We start from the raw sequence: 13,113 nt of genomic DNA on the forward strand, positions 1-13,113 counted from the left end.
TTGTGCTTTCCGATGCAGAGTGCTCTAGCAGCTGTGCTGAAGAGCTACTTGTAATGTCCTACTTTTCAATATCGTCAAATTGCCTTGTGCCACACAGAGCAGAAACTGGAGCAAACAACTCACACACTGGGAAAAGTCAATGGAACAGCAATTATTAGTTGTACCATTGGGTAACTGCCGTAACTCAGAATACTTCATAAGTAGATGTATACTGTACGGCGTATAATCAATTAAAGGATGAACTTTAGTTATTGATCTCCATGTGCACAACTCACCTATGGAGCTACATATATGGATGCCAGGATGGACATAGAAGGCAGAAGATAAGTAGTGTTCCTTCTCACCAGGTACCTGTAGTGCAGCAGAGATTGCACTTACAGTACCTCAACTGTATCTGGAGAGCAAAAGAAGTCTCAGTTTCCATGTGAGTACAGACCGGTTGCAGATGCCACTTTATGACAGAACTAGTCTTTGACTGTCTCTATCTGCGCTGGGTTTGAGGACATTACTAGTCCCCTTCTTCAGATAGAAATAATCTCTTTCTTGAGTAGGCAGTAGTTATACTAATAGGTACAGTTACCCCCGCTAATCATCGCCCTCCTCCCAGAAAAATGCCAAACTCCTTAACTTTGTTGGTTCATCACATTGATTCTCTACAGTGGTTTGCCATAGGGACTACTTTGCTTTAAATATTGTATATTGAATGACACTCTATATGTGTGGCTTACACTATTATACCGGTACTACTGGGCCCAAAAATGCAGATTTTGTCAAATTGTCATTCCTGTGTAGAATTATGTGACCTTACTGTGGTGCACTACCACCCATGGCTGTCCTTTATGGTTACACTGGACGCTGGCCACCCACTTGTCGGGAGGAAGGGGGACACACACCAGATAGATGTAGGCTGGGGATAATCTCCCCTCTTAGGTCCGCCCAGCCAGATGCTCTTCTTCATCTCTGAGGCAGCATCTTGTTAAGCTACATGAATCAGTCTCCCCCTAGCTCTATTTCTTCCCCTGTAATGTTCTGAGGCATCACTGTTAGCCCATCGGTGGCCAATGCAACACAATCGCTTAGTTCTTCAAGCTTGGTTCTGGGGCTGTATTTATGTTATGAGTTTGGTTCTGGTAATGATTCTTTTTACGGAGGTTGGTTTGTGTTGTATTTATGTAATGAGCTTGGTTCTGGGGCTGTATTTATGTTATGAGCTTGGTTCTGGTATTGATTCTTTTTACGGAGGTTGGTTTGTGTTGTATTTATGTAATAAACTTGGTTCTGGTGCTGTATTTCAGTTCTAAGTTTAATTCTGGTGTTGCATTTATGTTATAAGCTTTATGAGTTTGGTTCTGGTGCAGTATTTATCCACTGAGCTGATCTGGTGTGGGTATGTTGCTTTCTTGCTGTTTTCTGCACACTTCCTATTAATGCAATATATATATTTTTTTTTTTCTTATAAAGGAGACCCCAAACAAAATCCCACACTGGGGGCTATCTAACCTTCGGCTGGCACTTCTATCACCTGTCACAATTCAGAGTATATAAAGGCCATGGCAATCAGTTTCAAGCATAGTACTTTAGTGGTCATTTGGTCATTATCTATTAACCCTTTCCAATCCACTGTCTGATGTCTTCCTACATTCTGACTGAAGCTTGTACAGCTCCAATGTCAGAAGACGTCCGACAAGGTATTCTTACCGTCTATTGCCAGCCACTCCGCTGTCGGAGCCTCTCTGGCGCACACACACTGGCTTTAGCCAGCAGATGGCACTGTTGTATAACAACAAAAAGAAAAAAGGCCTTTTAGGAAACCCTGAATCCAAAATTGGATTGGAAAGGGTTAAAGGAAGGGTCTTATCAATGACAATATTAAAGATACCCTGAGTGTTTTCTGTAATTATAAAGCTATGAGTTGTATACCACTGTATGATGCCATTCCCAGCTCCTATTTATTGTAATCCTCTCATTGAAGTTGGAACATATAGTCCCTCAACAATTGTATCACCACAGTTTACCTACTTCTTAATGGTACAGGTTATACAAAGCTCAACAATAGTACTTTTTTTATTAGTTCTTCATAGTGTTCCTTTTTCAGAATAGTAAGTGTTGGAAAGTTTTTACACTTTAGAAATCAAGATATTAAAGATTTTCAATAATTTACGTTGTCGACTCCTGCAGGAATGTTCTAAAGTCATCTGACATCCCCCTTAATAGCAGCAGCGTTATTTTACAGAGAGCTAGACATCAATAGTTACTCATTAGGAAGGGACATATCTCTGTGGGGTTTCTAGTAATGCAAAGTACAAGTATTTTATCTTGGGGAATTTAAGGTCTCAGCTAAAGAGCACACTTGAGTCTCCGTTGATGTGGTATTTGGAGTTTCTGATTTCTTAGGGCGGCTGTAACGGGATAATTGTCACGTTATGATTCCAAAATTACCATAATTATTAAGTTCACTTTGCTGCAAGTTAGCTAACTAGGCTATTTTTGTCAGCTATTATCCAAAATGCATCTATAAGGGAAGTTTCACACATCAGTTTTTCATGAACTTTTTAGCCAAAGCCACAAGTGGATCCAGTAGGAAGGAGAAGTAGAAGTCGGTCTTTATATTTTCCAACGCTCTTGCATCCACTTCTGGCTTTGGCTTGAAATACTGCATCAAAAACCTCCATAAAAACTACCACATAAAACCCTATGTGTGAAACAACCATGAAGCGGAAATTACTTCATTGTAAGGGGCATAAAGGACAACTTTAATCATCAGAAGTATAGAGCTAAGACCTAGGAGAAGAAGATGACCCTGCTGAAGTTAGGGGATTACTGGAAATGCAATAGACAGAAAGGTTGAGTGATGTGTCTGCAGAGGAGAATTGCAGAAAGCTGAAGATTGAGAAGTTATTTTGAAAAGGTTAGTTTCTAGGAACTATTTGAAAAACAAGTCTCATGGGATGAAGAAGTATGTTTACAGTATTGGGAAACAGTTACCTTCAGGATATGCCAGTGTGGCCAGGGCTGGTTTTAAAGAAAGCCTGGCCCTGGGCAAAATTAGAAATGGGGGCCCCAAATGATGAAATACTGCATTAACTATACAGTCACATTCAAGATATTCCGGAGGCGTTGTGCAGAGTGCTGCAGTGCTGAACGCTAGCACTATAGGGTTTTACCAAAAGAAATGAGTCATGTAGACTACTAGTTTATCAAGTATGAGGAGTAAATATTATCTTCATACTGTCTCTGAACAAAACACATTATATAATGAATGGCATTACCAATAATACTACCACACTGTGCCCACTGCTAGTACCACCATAAAGTGAGTATTGTCAGAACATAGGGGGGGGGGGGGGGGAATTCAATGGGGTTGTTATATCAGAATGAGCCCCTTACAAAATGCATCTCCCAGCCCAAACAGCAATTCCAATACATTTCAGGGACTAGGTGATAGGGTCCCCTTAAGTGTCAGGCAGCACAATATATGCACAGTAAGGCACATATATACACACACAGATGCAGGCACCTACCTACCTAGACTCACACACATACATACACAGTAATTAGCAAAAAAGTACCACGGCACTCACTCGACCCCGCCAGAAAAGAAAACTTGGGGGAGGGAGGGACAGAGAGAAATTCAAAAAGTTTCCTTCTCTGTAGCGAAAAATATTCATACAAAGCCAGCAACGGGGCTATGGACCTAAGCCCCTTCCACGATCCCAATATTATAGCAAAGCTGGGCATACGGAACATGGAGTCTGAACTGTGTTTTCACTAGTTTGTTGGCTTGAAAAAGACCTTGTTTGTAGGTCGAAACGTCGCCTCTTTTAAAACTGTGAAACAATAAAATATGCTCCTTTAATCAAGAAGCTTTTTTCCGCATCATTACATGCTGCCACAGCTTTGCTATAATACACACATATATACATACAGACAAAATATGCATGGCTCATGGGCCCTGTAATTGCAACCCCTATTGCTATGCCACTGCTCAGGAAAGGTTCCACAACCTGTTTGTAAACTGGCACATTGACAAGTCCAGTCAAAACCTCAGATTGTCCAGGTGCCCCCTTGGGGATGGGAACTTTGAGCAATTGCCCTGTTTGCCCCCCTTTCTTCCTTCAACACCGGCCGTGGGTATGATTTCTTTACCACAATAATGGCTTTCTAGTCTACAATAATGATAAAACTGACAATATTCTGGACACTCTATCCTTTTTTCGCATGGGACACAAAAACGCACTGATTGAGAGAGCTAATTTGTCTAATGAGTTCCAGGTTTGTGCTTTTTCTAGCGGAATTATGCAGGGTTTCATGCATCTTCCCCAAAAGAAGTCAATGGGGGAGTATCCCCCCCCCCCCCCCCTATTGACTTCTATGGGGACCTTTGGTGCACAAATACGCAGGAAGATAGAGCTTGTTCTATGATTTTTTGTTGTGACTAAAATGCACACACAAAATGTGCTGCAATTGAATCTATTGAAATCATTGGCTTCTATTCACTGCTTATTGCATGCGCAAATATTCACTTGTGAAGCCGGCCTTAGAGCAGCACACTGGCATTATTTTCATCCGTGTGTGGTTTGTTAAGTGGACAGTATACGGACCTATATTATCCTATGTTGGAACGCACACTATCGAGTGTTTTTCACACAGACACAAACTATGTGCAAAAACTCATCACTGGTACCGTTATACAGAGAAGACTCGCCCATCAATGAGGAGAGAAAAAAAGCAGACCACACACGGGTGCCATCCATGTGCAGTGTGTGTGTGTGCTCTCCTGTTTTTAAAAAGATGAAGGGATTGCGAATTTCAGTTTTTTTGCATACGTGAAAAATTGATGGCACAAGAAAAGACATAAACCGAGACACGAACCAAATACAGAGGCTGGGCGTAACGCAAACGTGTAATCAGCCTAAGGATACAGTTACAATTAATGACTACTGCTTAGCAGCCTAGTAGAACGCCAGATTCACATGGCCGTATTTGCGCTCGCAATACGCAGTGAATAGAACCCATTGATTTCAATGGGTTCGTTCACAAGCACATATTTGGCGTGCACAATTCTGTTGCGCAAAAAAATATGCAGCATGTCCTAATTTCCTGCGTGTTTTTTTTGCACAAGCAAACATGCACGATTTGCGTGAGAAAAAAGTACAGTGTGCACAAATATGTAACGCCTGATGCGCAGTAACATGGCGCAAATACGCATATGTTCATGCGAATCCGTCCTAATAGGAATCTAAGTCAGCTGCTGTATATAACAACTACCCAAGCTCACTGAAGTCGGCGCACGGACAGCTTTTTTTTACTACCACAAAGATGGAATAAGCAACCGTTGAAAACAAGAAGATTATCTAATTACCCCCACATATATACCGGGGCGGATGAGCCTCAATAGTTTAATGAGGAGTGTGGGGTCCTGGAATGACTCTATATATATATATTAGTATTTTTACTTGTGTTCTGCCATTAACCGCTACTAAATAGATGCAGTCATTGTTCTTTGTTTACTAGTTTATTCATATGAGAACATTTCTCGCCGCTGTCTGCACGGCTTGTACGGACTAGTACCAGCGTTTACTGAAGATACAAAGGAACAATTATGTTGTATCTCCCTATTGCTCTAGCTAACATTTTAGAGCCTGTGCTATATTTTAGGCAAATAAGGAAGATGGAAAAATACCTCTGCAGCGCCACCTACTTGATGGCAGCATTCCTTCAAACCAATGTGACGTCCAATGTGGCCATCCAATAGGTGGCGCTGCATTTTTCCATCTTCTTTATTTGCATAAATTACCCAGAGGAGCTTACATGGCCTTATAGGTTTCCTCACTCACCTTCTAGGTGTCCATACACCCCTTTTGGGTGCTGTCTTTGGGGAGAGACTATATCATCCCTGACCCACTCACCACCTAGGTGTCTCCACACACATTTTCTGTGCTCTCCTTAAGGCGACATGACACCCCCTCCTGAGCCATATTTTAGACAGTTTTACTATAGTTTATTTAATTGATTTTGAAAATTTCCTTTTCTACTCTATATTTTCCAATCCATAATATGTAGACTTTACTGTTTATACATTAAATGAGTTTTACAAGGCCTTTGTTTTATATAAAATGTATCCCTGTCATAAAACAAGAAAAAAGTCATATGCTCACCTCTCCCTGCTCCCAGCCTCGTCCCACCCAGTTTCTGTATATTAGAATAGTTGATTTCTGCACGTCCTGGTGGCTCTTGTGATTTGGTCATCAATTGAGGTGGGATGATAGCCCTGATTTAAAAATGTCCTTTTAAGATGGTATAGATGTCCCTCCCTGTCTGTTGGGTTGAAGCAGATTCAGTTTTATCTGATGGCCTGGCTGTAGACGATGGACTTTTTGATGTGTTTAGAGTGGAAGCTGTCCCATCTGAGGTATGTGGGCCTGTCAATAGATTTTCGGTATAGGGATGTCTGTATTGAGTTGTTTGGAATTTTTATGGCGGTGTCCAAAAAGTTAATTTCAGTATTTGAGTAACTTAATGTCATGTTTATGGTGGGGTGGAATGCATTAAATCTCTCATGGAATTTTATTAGTTCTTGTTCGGTATTGGTCTAGATGATTATGATGTCATCAATGTAGTGAAAGTAGGCCAATGGTTTGCTGGCGCAGGAGGCCAAAAATTCACTTTCCGGTTTTCCATAAAAAGGTTGGCATATTGCGGTGCCATTTTACTGCCCATTATACTTCCGGTAAATTGCAGGAATATCTCTTTGTCAAAGGAGAAATAATTGTGTGTGAAGATGAATCTTGTGAGTTGTACCACGGATTCAGAGGCAACCCCATTGGCCTCAAGGTGTGCCTGGCAGGTGATTGTTTCTTCAGATCTATTCCATAAGCCTCAGAAAGAACCCCAAGTAGGTTCAAAAGCTCGCTATAACAAGCTTACTTGGTTTCTCTCACTGAGAACAATCAGATTATTAAAGAACACACTACATATGTCAATTAGCTTCAAGCAGTCCTGCTTTAATACTGAGTCACGCAGTCCAGATCCCTAAAAATGCCGCCCCTGGCTTGACCGACTTCCCACAGTGTTGGATACATCATTACAAACCAGCTCTGGTGGTGTCCGGCTCATGTCCAGTAAACAGATGAGGCCATGCTAGTACAGATCAGACTTACAAGAATTTTTGTGGTATCTAACAATGGAAACACATAGATCTGCAAAGATATTTTAATCAAGTTCTTATTACGTATTCAAAATGCATTAAAACAATAAAAAATTTATTGCAAAAGTACCTTTATATTTAAGTACATCCACGAGGGACCCGTGTTCCCTACCACTGTCCCTCTTTTAGAAATGTCTCATTCCGCTTGGTGCTCCATGTTCTTGGCTGACAGTAAGTCTCCGGAATATATTACCACGGTTCTCTCCAACATGTAAGCTTTTAAATTGAGGGAAAGGAAAGGAAATATAGTTGGATCCGGGCATTAGATTACTGCACAATAAAAGCGGTCCTGAAAATTGTTCTTTGATGCATTGTTGAGAGCATCATCCATTTAGCTGGGTGCCGTTCTTTTCAGCTTGTGAAAAATTGCTTATCAGCTAAGGCTTGAAAGACATTAATAGCTAATTAAAATAAAGTGTTCGCCATTTGTAGTTGCTTTTTGTGTTCTAATGCCCAGGAAATAAAGATAGGCTGTTCTCTCATGCAAAACCAAAGGTTATGTCATTAGAAAGTTATTCCCATGAAAATATAAAATATGCAAACATATGGGGTGTTTGAGGAACAAAGAAACTTTAGACATGAAGGGTTGTAAAGTGAAGGGGTTGGGAGAAGAACATTTTCGGAAAAAAACTTATAGAAAAAAAAAATCACTCTTTTATACTAACAGGCTGTGAGAAGAGGTCCATACAGGATGGAAATACCGCGGCACATTTGTGCAAGTATTGGCCGTACCAGCCATGTGGGTGAGACTTTCATTTACAGGCTGCAGAATATTCCCACACGCAAATTAACCTGCTGGGCAAAGTTTTAAATCCACAACATGTCAATATCTGTTTCAGATTTTCACAGTGGATTTCAACTGTTTCAATGCAATTCATCTGCAATGAACCCTGAATAAAATTTCGATATGTTGGATACACATGCTTTATTATTATTATAGATTTGGCACTGATTTGTGGTGCAAAAATATGCCCATGTGGAACCGGCCTTGGGCCCCATTCACATGGGCATTTTGCCCCTCCATGTGCTGTCCATGTTTATAACTGACTGAAAACGGACAGCGCACAGACCCATTAAAGTAAATTGAGCTATTCACGCAGGCATTATTATGTAGACTGCTGGTGTTCACAAAAAAGCACAGTTTGCCATTTCTGGTCCGTATTCACGGACTAGAATCACCAAAATCATGAAAGAAATAAAATCACCATTTTTTACGCATGTTACCAGGAGGCAGTGAAAAAAGTAACATCAATTGAGCCTTCTTCCATTATTTTTTGGGGCACGTGAAAAACGTATGAAACACGGATGGCATACAGATGAAAAAAAAACACAACATATGCAAGAACACATGCAAGACGCACATAAGGACCTGCAGTGAAAACATTACATACGCCCATGTGAATGTTATCCTTAAAGGTTAGTACAAACTGAAACCCTTTTATGGAGTGCATACCTAGACATTGTGTACTGAGGGCCACTTTAACTATAGGGCAAGTGGTCTATCTGCAGATGGCCAACTGGTAATGCCAGGCCCCCTAGTAGTGGTACCACTTTCAACTATGTCCGTGTCCTCAGGATCACCATTAGATGACAGGAACCACAGGTGATTGCAACTGGATGATGAGTGGAGATGATAATGTTGATGACCGACAGTGGTGATTGGAGCAGATGGTATGGAAAATAATAACCAGAAAAATCCTCTTCTTAAGGCCGATTTCACGCAGTTGAGAAACTCGTACGAGATTTCTGCGTTACGAGATGCACAAACCTCACACAAATATGAACCCGATTTTTTTGAATGGAGTTATATACATGAGAGCTGCACGTCCTATCTTTTCACGTTCCTTGGAATGCATCGCCCATTGTTTTCAATGGGACAGTAAAACATATCACATGCCATGCGATGCGAGGTTTCTGTGCTTGCCATCTCTCATTACTCTCATTACTGACCTCCGAGACGATTCCCCACTCTGCACTGTCCACTGATTGTCTTATCCACTTGCCAGGCCTGGGCCAATGGCATAAGGGAGGTTAGGACTGGCTCACAAATGTCTGCCCCCATTTGTTCCCCAGCACATCATGTAGGGGTGAAACCTCGAGTATCAGTGACCACAGATAGTTGGGAAGAGAGGAGAGGGGTAAGCCTCTTCGCAACGCAGTGAGTCAGTGTACTGCGTAGGAGTAGATGCCGCATCAGCTTTTCTTTACATAGCTGTAAGCCAAGCTTGGTGTGGACCCAGTGAGTCAGCGCCTGCAGTTTGTAGCAGCAGTCTTATTTTAGAGGGAGCATAGAGACTGTGACATCTGTGTAAGTGCCCACACGGCCACCACACAGCAGTCTGAAGGATCCATTGGGTTCACCTTTATATATATGAATTGAATTTCTGTATGCAGCAGCAAGTGAAGCACCCATAGCAGGGACCCGGAGTGGCCAGAGTGTGCATGCATGTTTTGCAGCACTTGCAGGTTCACATTCATTAAAAATTGACTGATCAGTATTTAATGGATTGATAACTCTGCATCATCGCCAACAATGTCTTGTATGGGCCTAAGAAAGACAGCAATGGGCACATGGAGTGATGAGTCTCATTTCCTGCTGCACCATGTAGATGGCTAGATCTGCATCTAGTGTAAAGAGAATGATGCAGTGCACCATTGGGGTTCAAGGGGTCGGTAGTGGCAGTGTTATGGTCTGGGGAGCATTTTCGTGGCATGGCCTAGAACCATTGGTCATCATGCCACAATTCTTGAATGGTGAATGCTGTAGGGATCTATTAGCTGACCATCTGCAACCATATCTTCAAGAAGTCTTCTCTTGACCATAGTACCATCTTTCCACATGACAGTGATCCATGTCATCAAGCTCAGATCACTAGAGAGTAGTTGGAGGAATGCAACAATGATTTCTGTACATTGCCTTGGTTCTCAAACTCACTGGACTGTAACCCATTGAACATATTTGGGATATGCTGGAAAGGGATATGAAATCTGCTTCCACTTGTCCACAAAACATGACCAACTTATGGAGCTACTGCAGTAGGCATGAGTCGAGTTGAGTATGGATGATGTTTATCACCTTACGGAATCTGTTCCATGACATACAAAAGCTGGGATCACCCAAATAGGTGGACCAACCTGTTATTTTGTATGTGTTCCTAATGCAGTGATCATTCTGTGTACCGTGTTGCCACAATTGATGATACAATATGGGGGTGGGGGTTCATTTAGAAGTAAGCTGAACTGTAATACAGTTGGAAGATTATTATTATTTAGCTTTTTTTACTCTGCTTCTCTCCTCTGGACTGGGTATATGGTGAGATTGAGGGTATACCAAATACATTGCCTATACATGCGGAGAAATGTAATCTGCATTATATTGGTTAACAAAAAATTTTTGATCACATCTTTTCCTATACTTCCTCCTTGAATTAGAGTCACATAGGCTACTTTCCCTCGAGAGTGGCGCCGTATCTATTTGTGAGTTGTTTACTAATTTTGCAGCTCAGTCCCATTGAAGTGAGGGGGATAATTTGTGATACCCTGCATAACCTTCGGTTAGGTGTAGCGCTGTTTTTAGGACATTTTATCCTCTTTCGCATTGTTGAATGTTGATTGGTAGTAGTTGAAGCAGGGGTGTAACTATAGAGGATGCAGGGGATGCGGTTGCACCCGGGCCCAGGAGCCTTGGGGGGCCCATAAGGCCTCTCTTCTCCATATAGGAAGCCTAGTATTATGAATAAAGCATTATAGTTGGGGGCCCCGTTATAGGTTTTGCATTGGGGCCCTGGAGCTTCAAGTTACGCCTCTGAGTTGAAGGTACGGTACGAAGTGTTGTCATCAATATCTGAAGGAAAAATCAACTAGTACCAATATTTTTATTACATGATTTTTTTATGGAAAAAAATTGGCATGTTTGATGGCAGTTCATGCTATTAAGTGTAGGCAGCCATTGTCGTAGGCCAGTGATTTCCAAAGTTGGGTTCCTCGGCAGGGTCTCTAGGGTTTATTGTTATTCTTGTTGGTAATGGTAGTGATCTGTCTAAGAAAAAGCAAGTTTGGCAGCATCTGACAACGGCAATGAATAATGTCGGAGTGAGTGAATAATATCATTGCCGAGTTCTCTGTGTCATGACTCCTCATGTGAATACAGTATTTTCCCTTAGCGTTCTCCTGTGCCATTTCGTTACTGTCATAACAAGGTGAGCCTGTGAATTTTTAAATTGGTTGCACAGAATTTGAAATAACTAATTTACAAAAGTTTTTTATAAGTAGAAAAGTTTTGATATTTCAGAAGCTGTGCAAAGTTTGTTAAACTACCCTGGGGTACACTGGGTACTCCATTAAAGTTGCCCCATCATGCCTCTGGACAGGCTATGATTATTGGTATAAGGCTAAAAAAGTTTGGTAGCCATTGCCTTAGACTAATAGCTACAGCTTGATGGATCTGTTGTTGCCCCTTGAATATGTGTTGTGTACTTTAAGTGGTGGTTGACGACTTCAGATGACAGCTTCCTGAGACAACAGTAAAGCATAATACACTGCTAGCACCGGTGTGAGTGCAGAATATTTACCTGACGTTTTATATTTTCACACTCATAACAGGAAATCATTGTTTAATTAAAAGCATAAAATAATCATCTTACTATCCATTTGAGTGCGTGGGCAGAATGACACTGCTACATTTTCTATACCAATTAATCAGTATGAGAAAATTGAAAATGTACACATTTCTTCTGGAGCGCTATGTATGACTCAAAAGCACAATAATGCATCCTACATAGCTTTAACCACTTACTTGTTTCTCCTGACTTTATAATTATACAGCACCACTATATTCCACAGTGTTGTAAAGACATTGTCATTACTCATATGGATCCCTGTCCCCATCAGGCCCACAGTCTATATTCCTAACTATCTGATCAATATGTTTTTTTGGAGAGTGACAGAAAACAAAGGACAACATACAAACTCCATGCAGATGTTTCCCTTGGTCATAATTTGAAACCGAAGACACCAGCACTGCACCTGTATACTAACTACTGAGCCGGCATGTTCGTTGAATCATAGAATGGTACAGCTGGAAGGGACCTCCAGGGTTGTCGGGTCCAACCCATTACTCAGTGCAGGATTCATTGAGCCTCATGGTTCGCGCCTCTTTCATTTCCTGCCATGGGTACAATAAATTAGCTAACAGCCTTTTATTGCGTTTATATTTGTGGTAAAATATAAATGTATTGACACGTCTACTTTTGGTCGCTTCTATTTTTAAGATATTCACTTATTTTCTTACAATATCTCGCCTGAATTTTTAAAGGGTTTCTTTTTATAACCAGTAGCACATCCAACAAAGTCATGAATGACCTACAGTTTTCTGTCTACAACTTGCTGTCCAAACTGCAGACATTATGTTATAGATAGCAGATTAATAATGTCATGGACTGAGAGTGTGGACCCACTTTGCTAACCAACCAGCAGGAAGATGGGAAGACCCCTGCCTGAAAGCAGGGTAAGTGTCCTGATAAGGATGGCCCCACGCTGGAACCTCGAGGTTGACTATCCCTGACAGGGACGATATACTGAACAGGGCATACCAAACACAAGACAGGACTGACTCCCACATAGACAGGAATGAGACAAAGTGTGGAAGGAAAATAAACAAACTCACACAGGCAAAAGCACAAGGCAAGGAAACCTTCAGAATAAACTGATCCTGTACCTGTATCTAACAGACAAAACAGACTGGAAACAGAATTAAAATGGAAATAAATGGACTTGTTTCCCCCCATTGATTTCAATGGCATTTTTAAAAAACAGCAAGCCTCCATTTGCTTTCATTCAGTTACGTTTGTTTTTTAAATAGAGCAACTAACGCTGCAGAATGCGCTATTTGTTCAGTTAAAAAAACA

At 41.2% G+C, this 13,113-nt stretch overlaps 1 protein-coding gene across 8 annotated transcripts in view; it reads left to right on the top strand.

Annotated features, from left to right (window-relative positions):
- The window catches only part of CDKL5 (cyclin dependent kinase like 5), a 289,528-nt gene that overhangs the window by 152,530 nt on the left and 123,885 nt on the right, over positions 1–13,113 (top strand). The window contains exon 1 of one of the 8 annotated variants that reach the window (XM_066599829.1): positions 8,238–8,623. The exons of the other annotated variants lie outside the window; for them this stretch is intronic. Coding sequence (XP_066455926.1) covers positions 8,609–8,623 — 15 coding nt within the window. The 5' untranslated portion in view covers positions 8,238–8,608. Of the gene's footprint in view, positions 1–8,237; positions 8,624–13,113 lie in introns of those variants that run through there. 8 annotated transcript variants of the gene reach the window in all.

Source organism: Eleutherodactylus coqui, chromosome 4 (genome assembly GCF_035609145.1).
Source record: "Eleutherodactylus coqui strain aEleCoq1 chromosome 4, aEleCoq1.hap1, whole genome shotgun sequence".
Classification (NCBI taxonomy): Eukaryota; Metazoa; Chordata; class Amphibia; order Anura; family Eleutherodactylidae; genus Eleutherodactylus; species Eleutherodactylus coqui.